At 42.3% G+C, this 16,224-nt stretch overlaps 1 protein-coding gene across 3 annotated transcripts in view; it reads left to right on the forward strand.

The window, feature by feature from the left end:
- Nucleotides 1-16,224, forward strand: part of Ifnar2 (interferon alpha and beta receptor subunit 2) — a 32,161-nt gene that overhangs the window by 8,332 nt on the left and 7,605 nt on the right. For 2 of the 3 annotated variants that reach the window (XM_013357829.4, XM_078044551.1), the window contains exons 2-7: nt 3,773-3,864; nt 4,924-4,965; nt 6,086-6,200; nt 7,731-7,900; nt 9,813-9,970; nt 13,180-13,348. In XM_013357829.4, the coding sequence (XP_013213283.2) occupies nt 3,807-3,864; nt 4,924-4,965; nt 6,086-6,200; nt 7,731-7,900; nt 9,813-9,970; nt 13,180-13,348 (712 nt within the window). In that variant the 5' untranslated portion in view covers nt 3,773-3,806. Of the gene's footprint in view, nt 1-790; nt 881-3,772; nt 3,865-4,923; nt 4,966-6,085; nt 6,201-7,730; nt 7,901-9,812; nt 9,971-13,179; nt 13,349-16,224 lie in introns of those variants that run through there. The other variant, XM_078044550.1, reaches the window with a different exon arrangement.

A 16,224-nucleotide genomic window follows, 5' to 3' on the forward strand; every position in this document is an offset into this window, starting at 1 on the left:
TGGCATAGTCCATGGTGGGACTGGAGCACCAAACCGGGACCTCCCAGGACTGGCACCAGGAGGGCTCCAGGGAATGCTGGGCCCTCTTCCAGTTTGATGCAGTTGACACCCAACCAAAGGGTAGCAGCGGTCAGGGTCACCCAAAGGGTAGCAGCAGTCAGGGGCACAGAGAGCCCATCCTGTTGGGGATGGGGAAGTGATCCAAATATGAGCTGAAGCTCCCAGCCCTCTGTGTGCTCCAAATTGCCGGCAGTAACAAACACAGATTCAAAGATGAAATTATTAGGAATTTTAAGATGGCCGCAGGAGAGCATTAAACCAAGTGTAGGACCCTTCTACATGCCAGGCCCTGATGGACTGAGATGCCCAGGCTTCAGAAATGAGACAACAGAGCTCTCATTAGGAAGAATGATCTATTCATAGGGAGAGTTTTAAGGAGCCTCATTAACAATTCAGGCTGGACTCCAAAAACTCAAAGTTAGATTTTGCAAATAAGTAATTATCTGGTATCAGACATCTGGTTCAAAGTAGACAATGGGTCACCAGGAACACAGCAAGGAAGGAGGCATTCCGTGGACTAGAGGGGGTAATCAGGGCTTCTAGTTCTGTGTGTGTGTGTGTGTGTGTGTGTGTGTGTGTGTGTGTGTGTGTGTGTGCATGCACGTGTGCACGCTCCCAAGTGTTTTCTTGGCTCTTGAAGAGACTGAGTCTTGCTACAGACACCTGACAAAGATGTACCATGATCAGAAAAAAAGCAGCAGGATGAAGGAGAGCACAGGTCAGATGTTAAAGCAAAACTCAGTAACCTCAGATGTGACATTCTCCAATTCCAGGTGTGCCCTGCATCTAGAGGAATGTCCATAACCATGCTGCCATGGAGGTATGACAGGAAAGATGACAACATATATCACAAAGATATTCCAGCCGATGTTGGAATATATTATGGGATAAATTGTGAAGAAAGGTGCCTGGGTATTTCATGGGCATGAGTTTGCATCAGGAGTAGAAATTTTAACTTGAGGTGTCTTGGATTTTTCTAAAAGAATACCACGAGTGGGAACCATGGAAGTCAAGAGAATTTTTAGTGGGGCATAGTGGTGCATACCTGGAACGACAGCACTCGGAAGGCTGAGGCAGGAGGAAATTATGAAATTATTAAAGCCAGCCCCAGCAACTTAGTGAGACCCTGTCTCAAAGTAAAATATTTTTAAAAAGGGCTGAGATGTGACTCAGCGCTTAAGCGCCCCTGGATTCAGTCCCCAGTACCAATAAAAATAAATAAATAAGACTTTTAAAGTCAAGTTGTTTGTAGCTTGAGCTCTGTTTGCTGCTTCACAGTCCTTTCCCATTTTGACAGGGGGTTCAGTACTGCCTTAATATTTGGGGGGACTGAAGACAGAACCTATAGGACCTAATTGCTTGGATGGAGAAAAAAGGTCTGAAAGAAAGAAGGACATAAGTGATTGGGGCTCCTTGAAAAATTCCCATCTCACCTTGGAGTAGGGAAGACTCTAAGACTCAGAACCCAGAGGATGAGGAAGAAAATAGTCCTTGCTCAGTGTCCTTGGGGCTGGTTCCAGCATCCCCTATGGACACCCAGCTCCACAGATGCTCACCTCCTTTGCATAAAATGGCATAGTGTTTGCATATAACACGTCCTGTGGTATGTTTTAAGTAATCTCTGGGTTGCATATAATACTTAGTACAACTGTTCATTTTTTGATCTACGTTGGTTGAATCCACAGATGGAAAACTCGAACACAAACATGGCAGGCCAATGGTACCTTTAAATCTGAAAACAAAACCCAGAAACTTCTGAGTGGTTTAAAAAACAACAACAACAACAACAAAAAAAAAAAAAATCACAAGCTAGTCAAAGGGCAAGTGACAAACCAGGAGAAGAGAGAGAGAGAGAGAAAAAAGATGTGATTCATATCATCAGGATCAGTTTCCCTCATACTTAAAAAGAAGTTCCTGCAAATTAATAAGAAGAGGACCACAACTCAATAGAAAAATGGGCAAAAGTTGGAATAGACAGTTATTAAAGAGCTCTTAAATATAAGAAAGGACACTTAATCTCAGAATAAAAGAAATGCAAATTAATGTTAGTGAGGACATTTTTGCACTTAGAAATCTGATAAAAAGCTTGGTGATACCTCTATGAAAACACTGTGGGGAAGCAGAAGTTCTCACGCATTTCAGGTAGTTATGTAAATTGGTGCAGCCCAAGGGCAAGCAGTATGGCAGTTTTTATCAAAATGACAAATTCGTAGCCCCAAGGCCAGGTCTCTTCTAACTACCTCTCCAGACACCCCTTCCACCTTCCCTGCCCTCCACTTTGCCCAGGCTCTTGTCCAGTAGAGAACCACTGCCCCTTTGCCTTAAAGCTTCTGATTAGCTAGTGGGAAACCCCAAGAAAAGAAAAGGAGAAAAGAAGGATATTTATCCCTGATCCCTTCCCTGCAGTCACCTGGGCCTCCTGTCAGCTCCTCACAGGATTCTCTGCTTCCAAATTCCAGTATTAGCACCTTTTCCTTTTCCCTTCAAGTCCTGAGTGGTAACAGCCCCGCCACCGCCCCCTATTGTTATCTGGAGGAACTGCATGCTCCCCTATGGCCTGCCTGCGTTTTGCTCACACATTTATACATAGTCCTTTGATTAAAGTCATTCTGAAATTATCCTAACTGGGCTCTGTGGTTTGCTGGCTCATACGCCCTTTGCTTAGTGTCTTAGCCCATTTCATGCCACAGTGCCACAGGCTGGATAATGTATAATGAATGGAAATTTATTTTGCTTATGGTGTTAGAGGCTAGGAAGTCCAAGGTCAAGGGGCCATCCATATGTGGTGAGGGTCTTCTTGCTGCATCATAATGTGGACATCGCATGGCAAGAAAGCAAGAGAGGACCAAACTTGCATTTACAACAAACTCTCTCCATAATAAACCTTCTTCCTCAATATCAAGGTTTATTATGGAGAGATTTCTCAGCTGTTGAATTGTGGATTAACTCTCTAGTACATGAACTTTAGAGGACACATCCAAATCCTAGTACCTAGCAATCCTACATCTGAAAGTCTGCCTGTGTTTAGACTTTCACATGTGCAAAATGATATGTGTCTAAGAGAATTCCTTGCAGAACAGATTAGAAACAATTCAAATGTCCATTGTAGGGGACTAGTTACATAAATTATAGCATGTCCATAGAAGAGAACATCATGCGACTATTTTTAAAACAAAAGCAAGAATATTTTCTTGGATGGAAGTGCTTCCCAGGTATATATGAAGTGGAAAAAATCAAGAATAGAGTCTGTACATACTATCTCTTGCCTAAAAAGTGGGAGAAAATCAGAATATATATTTGGTTTTGCTATGCATAAAGGATTCACCAGAATAAAAGTTTTCTGAGAGGAACAAGACTCTTCACATTTTTTTTGTAATGGATTTAAAAATTTTTTTAACCAAATGACCATGACTAGCTAAGAAATTGGTGCCAGAGCTGTTTGAGTAAATGGGGTAAATGATTCAGCTTCTTGGCAGGCTTGGAAAGGCTGGAGCCAGGAAGTTCCCTCTTTCTTGTTTATTTATTTATTTTTGCTGCTGGGGATTGAACCCATGGCCTGTGTATGTGAGGTGAGGGAAGTACTCCACCAGCTGAGCTGTATCCCCAGCCCTCTTGCTGACCTTTTATTGTCATGTCTTTGCCCCCATTTTTATTCTTACAATTTAATTAGAACTTCAGAATTTTGAACACCTAATGTTGGTTTTCCTTTCAGATGTGAAAATGAAGAAAGGACTTAACAACTAACAATGATGCTCCTGAGCCACGGTTCCTCAGCTGTCAGATCACGCAATTTGTGCCTCATGGGTAAGTGCTGCTTTTCGCCCCGGGTGTTTAAGAGCATGCCATTGTGTTCTTCACCCAGAGAGCAAACAGATTTCCTAGGCTGCAGGACCCAGATGGACCCGCCCAGTGTCAGGGGTTCAGCAGAAGGTAGTAAGTCAGTGCCAATGGCTTGGATTCAATATGGGTTTCTGCCTAATATTAATTGTAGGGAACCAAATAGATGAGCAGGAAAAACATAAGCCACAACACTGTTGGGGACTGTCCTTGTGTACAACTGAAAGAGCGATTTCTCCTGCTATCCTCACTCCAGTCCATTGTGGAGTTTATCACCCTACCCCTATATTTGGGAAGAGGCCAAACCCCTTCTCTCTTACCATTCCCCCAGAGAAAAATCATCCCTAAACTTAGGTTTCTGCATTTCATTTATTATTGATCTTTTTTATTTTTCCCTGGAGTCCTATTCATTCATGCCTTTTCTCTGCCTTCTTTCTGATAATAGTTCAGTATCTTAGTGTCTTCTGTTCCATATTTCATCAGTAGGCATCCGTTCACGGACAAGTGTAGACTGTCCACGCACTGGGCAATGTACAGCATCCTTGGTCTCCACCTCTAAAAATGCCAGGGGCCCCATATCCCCTAAAGCCATTGTGATACCCAGAAAACAAATGAGCCCCCCACAACCTCAAGGGGATGAGACTCACCAATTCCCGTTAAAATACGCTATCTTCTTCTACCACCCTTTAAAGTGTGTTGGTTAGCAATATGCTTATTCATACCTGAGAATTTTTTTTCAGATAGATAACTGCTTCTTAGGAAACTCCCTCAATCAGCCCAACCCTGATTGTGAGTACCAGCTCCCAAATCCATCTCTTATTTTGGACCCCCTCAGGACACTGCTTGGACCATGTGTCATGGTACCAATGTCAACTAAGAACCATTTACTTGAGTATTTTTATTAGTACAACAAAGTCTCAATCCAATATTAATACATGAGTGTAAAAGAATATCAAACCTAGATTGTTTTAGGTTGAGCCCAGAGTAAACATTCTTGCTTCTCTAACTTGTTTTTCTTCTTCCTAGTGTACCTGAGTCTAATGTTCGTCACTTCACACAACCTTCCTGGTAAGAGATGTTCTTGGCTTGACTAAATATTGGATAGGATCAAAGTGTTGGGGTGACCATTCAGATGTATAAAATATGGGAAATTTGATTTTTTGATCCCAAATACATTGCTTATTTTATTGGAATCCTTTTTCTGTAAAAGGAGGTCAGATTAACTACTCTTGATTTTCTTGTTTGTCTCACAAAACTATTATAAGAAATTGATACTAGAGATCATTTACAAACCCCTTGAAAAAATATCTAGCTCCCAGTAGTCTCACTAAGAGAAGAATAAGGAGACACACGCTACGCCAAACAAAAAAATAATTTCTATTTAATTTACATTCTTCCACCTGCTGGTTCCAAATAAAGAAAAATAATCTTTCATTAAATCTTACCTGCATATATAAATCTGTCTACAAAACTTCAATAGCTTCCCATATTAAATGTATGTATCGCCTTCTGCTAAATGGTGGGGATGAGGAGGTAGCAACCAGGAAGCAAAGGCCTTGGGCCTTAACCACAGAAAACTTAGGTGATCTTTCAAAATTTTCCCAAAGAAAATCAGGATTTGACAAGAGGAGCATTAGTCCCATTCGCCATTGCCACTTTCCAGTGCCTGCCACCGCATAACTAATCTCACGGTCTAGAAAATTTCGTGACATAGCATTGTTGTGGGGCTTCAATGCCCAGGAAGGACCAGTCTGAGCACACATTAGATGCCCTCCTACCCATGACCAGGGGATTAGTGCAGGGAGAATCCCGAAGAAGGAAAACTTGCAGTGGGCGGAGCTGAACTGCCTCTGGAGGGGCCGGAAGGGAGTGGGAAGCATACCAAGAGTCCAGGATGAACTGGATCCTTTTGGTCTGGTGAGCTACAGAAAGTCCCTGATTGGAGGAGCCCTTCAGTCCAAATTCTGTTTACACGGTGCCGAATTCTTGGTTCCTAAGCTTTGCTACCCTGACAGCATATTACTCATTAATAAGCTGTATTAGTTAATTTCCCATGTCTGGAGTTTCCAAGATACCAGGCTTCCAGAAGACGTCTCTCTGCAGAAGCCCCAGTCCTAGATCCCAAGGGACAGACTGAACAGTGGCCAGAAAGCCTCTTTTCTCCTCCTGTTCTCTTTATGTCTTTCAGATGGAAGTTGTAATTTAAAGATGACATTTCGAAATTTCCGGTTAATTCTGTCGTGGGAATTAGAAAAACAATCCACCGTGCCAACTCACTATACATTATGGTATACAGTCATGAGGTTGGTTACATCTCGTTTTTCTCTTCCTAAACATATCATCTTTTGATTATGTGGTGTCTTCCCCCGCCCCATTGTTTATTGGAGTCTTTTTGACCAAAGGTAAAACACCCATTCATTTTTTTTCTTTTCATACTTACATACGTGTTTATTTGCTAATAAATATAATAATTATAGAACTAGTAACAATGTGATAAAATAGAGGAGGTGTATAAAATTAAATATTGTGCTCAACTTGAACTTCTTGTCATGTAAAGTCTACTGTATTCTCTCCTGGTTTGTTTTGTTTTCTTTTTTTAATGCAACTAAAGTAAACAAAGAAAATTATATTACAGAGTATTTTTGTGGCAGTAAAGGAAGGAAATAGTTTTGTCACCCATTTGTTTTTAATTAATTTGAATGCTTCCATAATCCAAAGCTACTTTTGACAAAGCAGTATTTATTACCAAAGTCAATATCTACCTGTCAGAACCTCAGAAGCAAAACAGTTATAGGGTTCTCACAAATGATTTCTCTAATTCAGTCAATCTGAATGTTTAAAAGTCCTGTGTTTTCCAAAAGTCCAAAGGTCTATTGACCATATTGATGGTTTATGTTCAGTTTTCTTTACTCAGAGAGGCATGTGGGACACCATAGAGAAGTCTGGACCAATCCAGCACATGCTGAGTACTAAGATGGTAGGATCCTTGACCAGCTTGACACTCAGCTTGGGGCTCAGCCTCTGTGTGCTAATGCCACCACTTAGGGGTGTTTCGAAAATCAGTGACATAATGGATGGAAAACTTCTTTGTCTCCCTTCTTCCCGCATCTGACATTGCTACCATAAGTGGTTCCTTTGATCCAGTAGCCCCTTGGAGTGTCCTTTCGCTGATGGTCTATTTGGCTTGTAGCTTTGCTGCTGGCCCAGGGGAGGACGTGTTGTGAGTTTCTCCTCTGCCTGCTAAAGCCTTAAAATTTCTCTCTGCACTGAGTGCTCACATGTGTTGTCTACCTACCTTTCTGTGGCTTGGTACAACAGATATCTGTATTGTCTCTAAACTAGCTCAGGGATGAATTAGGACCAGACCATGTGGCTTTCAGCTAGAGAGGGAGGGAGGGAGTCTCTGGAAAAGCAGTCATTACTGTCCTGAAGGGGGAGAAAGATCTAAGGCCTCTATGATGAAAGCCCAAGGTTCATTCATTAATTCATCCAGCAAATATTTGCTGAGCACCTGTTATATGCCAGTAGATCCATCTGTGAGCCAAAGTCCCTACCCTCTGTGGGCTGAAATTCTGAAAGTGGAGACATCATTAAACAAATACAGGTATAATGTGACAAGTGGAGATAAATGCTATGAAGAAAAATGTTGAAAGGGTAAGAGGGATTGAGGGGTGGGGGTGGGGAAAGGATCAATTGAATTTCCAATAAGGTGGTTAGGGAAGACGTTATTTGTGCAGGGCCCTAAAGGAAATGAGGAAGTGGGGCACACAGACTGGATTCTAAATACCTAAAATGCTGAAGTTTTCCATTTTCCATTTCTTTCCTTTCCAAAGTAAAACGGACGATATGGAGATTATTGAGAGCTGTACAAATGTCACCACGCCATTTTGTGATGTAACGGATGTGTGGAAACAAGCACATGAGACTTATGTTCTCAAAGTGCAGGGATTCCGAGGGAAAGCGATGCTATTCAACTGCAGCAGCTCCACCTTGTCCTCCAACAGTGAGTCAATTTGTTTCTCTATGGCTTCCTCCTCCTCATGATCATCATTATTTGCTCTGCCGTGAGAAAGGAAGGGCTGCAAAGGTGTCTTGGATTCAGAGCTAGGCTTCCTTGTGGCTTGCTATTTCCTCATTCTGTAACAGGGACTAGTTACTAGAGCTGCTCTGAGTCTCAGCTTTCTTACCTGAGAATGGAACCTGTTCTTTGCAAAGCAAGCTCTCCTGGGCATTAGTAGCTGCTATTTTTCTGTTCACTTTGCATTCTGACAGGAAGTGAGGAGCAGGGTTCAAGTACCTTGTATCTAAACATCAGGCTTCTTTGGGCCAGTATTTCCCTTGTACCACAACCCCACCCCAGATTGAAACTCAACTGCTACATCTTGCACGTGCAAACACCCAGATGTGTATACAGCTAGGGCCCAAAGCAGCACAGAGGCAAAGAGCATAGGTCTCCTTCATCCTTCCTTTCTCTGTACCCAGTGTCTACACCCTAAGGTATTTGCATTAATAGGTCCAGCTTCATCACTTTTTTCAGTTTTCCAAATTTCAACTTGTTTCCAAGAGAACGGGTCAGCTTTGGCCCTGTTACAGGGTGGGTGGGAGTGTACACACACACACACACACACACACACACACACACACACACACACAGTTTTCACAAAGTCGTGATGATGGCTGAATCCCATGCTTGTGAGACTGATGAACAGGAGTGCACCTTTGGAACGAACAGTCATATCTGTGTGTATATGTAGAAAGGAAAGGAGAGCACAGTATATAGACTGTGGTGTTGGGATTGTTGAAGAATGTGTAATGAAGTAATAATGAGGTCTTTTTCGTGGTCCAAATGACAAATATGAAAAGTACATAAAGAGAGAGGACTAGAAGGAATGCAGAGTGTCCTTGGACACAGTCCTTCTGTAGGTATTGGGCAGTGGTATTAAAAACGTGAGCACTGCCAGGTGCCGTGGCGCACACCTGTAATCCCAGGGGCTGGGGAGGCAGGAGGATCAGGAGTTCAAAGCCAGCCTCAGCAAAAGCAAGGCACTAAGTAATTCAGTGAGACCCTGCCTCTAAATAAAATACAAAACAGGGTTGGGGATGAGTCTCAGTGGTCGAGTGCCCCTGAGTTCAATGCCCGGTACCCACCCACCCCCCCCAAAAACCTGAGCAAATCCAGAATTCCACTTTGCCCTAAAGACATCATTAGGACAAATGCAAATATTTAGTTCCAAAAATATTTACTGATACCTCAGTTCCGTTCAGAAAAGTAGAGATAATCTAAATGTTCAAAACAGTGAATTGGTTAAATCACAGTTCAGCCACTTGAAGGAACTGAATTAACCATAAACAATTATGGTGTAGGGGACTGGTAGACTTTCTGTAAAGGACCAAAGAAGGAATAGTTTAGAGTTTTGTGAACCACATATGGTCTCTGGCCCATATTCTTCTTCATCTCTGTTTATAATCTTTAATAAACTTTCAGACTGGCCTTTGATGTAGGTAAATATGTGTCAATATGTTTATAAAATGTGGTTAAGTGAAATTATGTATCATAAAAACAGTGTAGGTTAAGTTATTTAATTTTAGTTTATAAATGTGTGTGTATGTGTGTGTATATATATGCATATTTATGTTTGTAAATATGTGTATCCTCGTTTAGTTAATACATGTGAATATGCATGTATTTATATATACACAAAAGATGATTAAGACAATTGCCTATACATATTTTCTACAATGATTAAGTGTTAGTAGTAGTAGATTTCATTACTGAAATATAAAAATGAGTCATTTTTAATTTTGTTTAGAAGACCGAACAAAAATTGGCAAAATGACCGTGTTCAAACAACAGGGGGTGTTGTTGATATGCAGTCATCAACTCAGGTGGGATTTTGTTTCTGTTTTCTAAACAGTATTGTATGAGCCACCGGAGTTTGAGATTGTTGGCTTTACAGACCGCATTAATGTGATAGTGAAATTTCCACCTATTGTTCCCAAGATTTATGGGGAAGAAATACAGCACCATTTATTACTTTTCATCAAAGAAGAGTCCATGGGGATTGTTAAGATGGTAAGTAAGTGGTCTCCGACACTAGGCTCAACACAGTTCTGAGAGGGCACTAACAGACTCGACTCTCAAAAACAGAAATGTGTTGTTGCGAAATTCAAACCAATGGGTCTGGGCTTGAATGTGGCCTAAATTTAGGAAAGAAGAAGTCCGTTTATTGCTGAGATATCTTGATTTAGCCCAGTTGTGAGCTCTTTAAGAGAATAAGCCATGCACACAGCATCAGGGGACACAGAAGAGAGAAGTGTGTGGCGTAGATGGGGGGATGGCCAAATCTCAGCAAGCCAGGGTGACATTTCCTTGAAAGGGCAGTTTAGCTGAGCCATGCATGGAAAACACCTGTTGCTGCCTCTCCATTCCTCAGACACAGCACAGAAAGTGGCACTTTCCAGCAGTTCTGTCCCCACCCGATCTCCCCAAAGGACCCAACTGGATGTCAGTAACCTCTGGGTGACCCTGGTACTCACCAGTAGGCCTTGCTCTATTAGCATCTTTTATTTGCAGAGCCCTTTGCCAGTTGAGCCTTGCACTAAGACCAGCCCTCAGGATTAGGGCAGGGGCACTTCAAACCAAGGGCACAGCAAGTTCAGAGGCCGTGAGGTTGGAGTGGGCCTCGTGGCTCACTTGAGAAATGGTAGGAGGAGGTGACTGGAGTAAAGAAAACAGGATGGGTAAGGTCCAAGAGGGAATGAAGCCAGACCTTGGAGGGCTTTGTGATTCCAGATCTCCTGAGTATGAGAGAAGCAGCCACTGACCTAACAGGATGTCCCGGCTGGTACGTGAGGACAGACCATAGGTGGCAGAAGTCAAAGTTGAGATACTATTTGGATGGTAATCACTTAATAAGCAGCAATAAACTATATAATTACTATCATTTTCCTTTAATATCCACATGGGATTATAATCAACACCCTAGGAAAAGAGAACAAAATAATAGGGGAAAAATAAGTTTATATGTCTCAAGGACTGTGTCAGATACCATTAACTATTATATTTCAGCCCCATCTCTTTATGTTCCAACCATGAGCTATGAACTATTACAAATTAATATTTCTAAAATGTTTATTAGACAATTAATACCACTGTAAGAGGAAAACTATAGTTGACAGGCATCTTCTTTAAATTACATTTTTTGTTAAAAAAAAAAAAAAAGGTTACTTCCCAGGTGAGGGGAGGGGCAGAGTGTGTGTGTGAGAGAGAGAGAAAGAGAGAGAAAGGGAGAGATGCTTGGATTATTTGGTGGTAGTGGAGGTAGTGAGAAGCAATCAAATTCTGCATGGGGTTTGCAAGTGGAGCACAGTTATTTTCAGTTAAGTCAGATTCATAATGAGGTAAAAGAAGAAGGAAGTTAGGACTCCATCACTTGGACTTGTCATTAACTAAAATAGGGAAGATTCTGGATGAAGTTGGTGAGAGTCGGATGGCAGCTCAGTTTGAGACATGTCAAGTTCAAGGCACCTAAAAGGAGATCTGGGGCAGGAGTTGGATGTACCAAGTGTTCAGTGGTGATCTCCCAGCTAAAGAGGGGTCCTGGGAAACCACTCACTCCTGCGTATTGAAGGCCCTGGGATCAGACTCTAGATTAGAGCAGCTTTGGTGAGTCATGGGGCAAAGGGCTGGTTGGAGTGAGTTCTAGAAAGAGGGAGAAGGATTAGAGAGCTCATTCTTCTGAGGAGTTGTTCAATAATGAGAATAAGGGAAATGAACTGGTAGGTGGAGGAAAAGGGAAGACGGAGTGAAGGGAGAGACTTTTTAAGATGAGAGAAATTGTAGCATGTTCACATGCAGATGAGAAAAGTCTCAGGGGAGGTTGCTGGAGCAATGTCCTAGCATAACTGCAGTGGGTGGGATCTCCAGAAGTGGCTGGGAGCATTGCCAGTCACAGGAGTGGAGTGTGCAACACAGATGTGTAAAGGAGGGTCTCTTTGTACATTTTCTGTTATTATAACAAAATACCTGAAGTTACATACCTTGTAGAGAAAAGAGGATAATTTGGGCTCATGGCTCTAGAGGTCCAAGGTTGAAAGATTGCTTCTGATGATGGTCTTCTTGCTGGCAGAGTCTGGAAGTGACAGAGGGCATCACATGGTCAGAAACAGCAAGCATGTGTGTCTCTTATGGTCTTTTTCTCTCATCAAACCACCTGTATTCAACCTGGGGCTCCGCCCTGGTGAGCTTAACCAGTACTAATCACCGCCCATAGGCCCTTCCTCTAAACACTAGAGTCAATTTTCAGGACTCTTACTACCTCACAGTAAGGATTAAATTTCCACACATGAATGCTTGAGGGACACTCAAAACCATGCTCAAACCACAGCACAGGACCATTGTGGGAGCTTCTGTTTGCTTGGTGGGAAATAGGAAGTTGGCAGTACAGACTTGCTCAAGGCCCCATGGATCCCAGATGTTCTGCCCTCCCACCACGCTGTTTCCACTCTTTGTCACCTTTTCCTTCTTCATTACTTACTTCCATGCATGAGCTTTGACTTTGTTTTGTGTGTGTCTATTTAATAGAAGGAGAAGCTCCTTCTCCTTCCCAAAGAAACGTAGAGAAACATATTATCACCAAAGGCTGCCTTCGAACTGCTAGAAATCCCAATTTACAGAACTGCTGGTGAGAATATATTTTAGAAACTATAGAATGAAATTTTTTAAAAAAAAATTGTTATTCAGAAAAGAGCCTTCATAACATCTTTTTAATTCCAAAGTGAAACCAAACTGCTGGGGAAAGGAAGGGGTGGGGTGAGTTAGCCAGCAGCCTCAGGGCGTGGCTGCGGACGAGCTCTGTGACCTGGAGAAGTTACTTGGCCACTTCAGCTGTGGTTTCCACATCTGCAGAATGGAATGATGCCTAGGCTGTTTTGAGAGTCAGAGGAGTTACCCTAGTGGAAGTCCTTTCTGAAGTGTAAACTAGGTACACATTATCAATTCAACAAGATCATCTTGAAAAATGGCAGGCTAGAGACCTTTATCATCTTTGGGACCTTTTCTCCTCGTGTGTATAATGAAGTTGGTAGACTAGATTTTATGGTTTTCATATATGTGTGTGCCTAGGCAAAAATACATGTAGTTTTCTAACCTAATGTGATATTTCTAACCCTATTTGAAATTTGAAGATGGAACCTCAAGGAGTCTCTTACAGAGCTACCTCCAAATGAAAGTCTCATGTGAGTCTTACTAAGTTTTTTTTTTTTCTTTGCTTCTTTTTACAGCATGAACCCAAAATAAATGGAAACACCACTGGAAATTTCAACTATGTCATTGACAATTTAATTCCAAACACAAACTACTGTATATCTGTTTATTTTAAACCTAAATATCTGGAAAAAAGAATACAGTCTTCCTCAAAATGCACCTTCCTTCGCCTTGACCAGGAATCAGGTGTGTGGCTTTCTGAAAATCATATTTTGAAATTTCAGTAGGTTTACTCTGAAGAAAACCTATTGAAAGCAAAGAATGTGGAATTCATGGCATGCTGAAATTGCTTGAAGCAACTGCATACAGAGGCATGGGAGGGTGCCCACTAGCTGGCTGCCTGAGGCTGGGTATGGTCTGTAGGTAAGACCTGGCTCCCAGGAGCATTGACTCTAGCTCACAGATGAGGGCGAGCTGAGCCTTGCCAGCAAGGAGGAGAAGGTGAATGATGAAGGTGGAAAGCCTTTCTGTTGCAAAAACACCAGAATAGCCAACAGTGTGATCTTGAACCCTCTTCTGTGTGCAGAAGTGTGCAGGAGAATGATAGAGCTTAGGAGTTTTCCCTGCTGGTTATTTTCTCAGGAAGTCACTCTATTGCCAATATATATTGTTGTAACAAAAGGGAAAAATCTATGAAAGGTCTTCTGGCAAAAAGCTCTTCTAATCCTCCCAGCCCTGGTGGAAGTATCTTTAATGTTCTGCTTTACCAGAGTAAGATAAGTGGGATGTGTAAGGAGATGACTTTAAGTGACATGTTTGTTGCACATGCAGTAAGACATGCAGCAGTGCCTGGCTGCAACTGGCTGTGGCCATCGCACAGTGTGATTTTGTCCTCTCGTGTTCCTCAAAGCTGAATGATGCACATGTGGGCTGATTTTAAAGGAAAAAGAATCTCAATCCTCTCGTTTCAGTTGTTTTTACAATATCAATTAAACAAGAGAAAACCAAAAACTGCACAGAATCTTTTTCCCTTTAGCTCTTACAAACGTATAAACACAGAAGAAATTTATGTAATTATGTTCTTTTTTTTTTTTGCATTTCTCATTTTTATTTGACAGAAAAATTTGCTCTTGCTGTACAGATTTTTAAAAAACGAAAATGCCTTTTAAGAAACATGAAGAAAAATTGGGGAAGGGGGCCACAACCTCATGGGGGTAGGGGCCAGCTAATTTTTTAACTCCTGCCCCTTCCATCCAAGAACACCTCAACATAACTTCTAAATTCTAAAGCATCACCCCCAGGAACTTCAGGCGGCTGCACCTCCCAGGGCCTCTCTGATTCTAGGCCTCAGGGTCTGAACTGTATCCTCTCCTCCTCCATGTAATCATGTTCTAAAGCTAGTTATCCGACCTCAAGATGTCCAACAATTCAATTCATTTCTGATACTAACTACCCAAAGTCAGCATAGACCCCAGATGTTAAGGGCTCAGACTCATGATGGCCCCCACTTCAGATGGCAGCCACAAGTTTGGGGGTCCCAGGTCAACTTGACTACAAATTAGAGTGTTCCTTTTGGGTTCTGCATCTCTCTGACCTAACCTATTATTCTTTTGTAATCAAAATTTGCTAAAATTGACTCACAGAACTCAGTGACATGCCACACTTCTGATTATCATTTTACTACAGAGCCTGTGCACCAAGACCTAATGCAGAAGTACGTAGAACCAGGTCTGGAAGGGGTCCCAATGCAGGAGCTTCTGCCTCCATAGAATCAGGGTGTACCCCCTCCCAGTACATCAGTATGTCCACCCACTCAGGAGCTCCCAAGCCTTAGTGTTCTGGGCTTTATTGAGCTTCACTATATAGGTGTGATTGGCTAAATCATTGGCCATAAGATTGGACATAGTCTCCATCTCCATCTTCTCTCCTCCTGGGGGTAGGGCTGGGAGGAAGTTCCAACCCTCTGATCAAATGATTAGTTTTTCTATTGATCTGCCTTCGTCCTGAAGATACCTAGCTGCACCCCCATGAGTCACTTCATTAGCATAAACTCAGAAATCAATCTTAGCTATTTTCTGCTGCTATAACAGAGTCCTGAAACTGGGTAGCAGGATGGAGGACATCACATATGGGGGAGAGTGCTCATTTTATAACAAAACTACTTCCAACATCTAACCCTTTCCCACAATACCAGCATTAATCCATTCAGAAGGGCAGGGTCCCATGACTTATATACCTCCCCAAAATATCACAGTGACAATTAAATTTCAGTGAGCTTTGGAGGACTCATTTCAACCACAGTAGTCCCTAAATGGGGCTTGTTAGAAATAACAAAAGTTGCTGCTATCTCTTAGGAAGTTCCACAGCTTTTGAGGTTTTATGCCCAGGACAAAAACCAGAGATTCCAGAGGTATATTGATGGATGGATGGATGGATGGATGGACAGATAGAGAGACATACATGAAATTATATCCTAGTCTTATATAAAAACAGAACTCTCACATATATAATACAACTTAAATTGTTAAAATGACAATACGATGACGCTTTGATGAAACCCAGAGCTGCTGATTGGGCAGCTGACAGTTCCTTGGAGGCTGACATGTATGGGAGGATGCACTTCCCCCTGACTTTTCTCTAATCTACCTGCTGAGAAATGGTCATGCAGCACCGTCCAGTCATTCCATCTACACTTGGCCTGACCACGTCCTCTTGCCTATTAAGTCAGCCTTCACTCATCCATCATGTCCAACAGTTAGACTATCCAAATACTTGACATCTGGATTCTTCTCTTCTGAAACTCAGGAACCAAATAGGTTTGGATACGGTGGCATCTGTCCCTATCTACTCACCATCTGAACTGCCCTCAACTAGACAAGCTCAAGATTCACACAGGGCAAATGCTGAGGAGTTTGGAGGGGCAACCTGAGACCAGCACTGACTTACTCAGACCCAGCCAAAGCACTGCAGGCTTGGATGGGTCAGACTGATGGGGTGGTTGGGCAGAGTGGGCTGGGCATGGGATGGCAAGTGTGAGCTGAGCAAAGGAAGAATAGTAACAGATTAGTCATAGAGATGGAGGACCCAGATGTGGGACTTTGGATGCCATTGTGGGGACCCAG

The sequence above is a fragment of the Ictidomys tridecemlineatus genome, chromosome 3 (genome assembly GCF_052094955.1).
Source record: "Ictidomys tridecemlineatus isolate mIctTri1 chromosome 3, mIctTri1.hap1, whole genome shotgun sequence".
Taxonomy (NCBI): Eukaryota; Metazoa; Chordata; class Mammalia; order Rodentia; family Sciuridae; genus Ictidomys; species Ictidomys tridecemlineatus.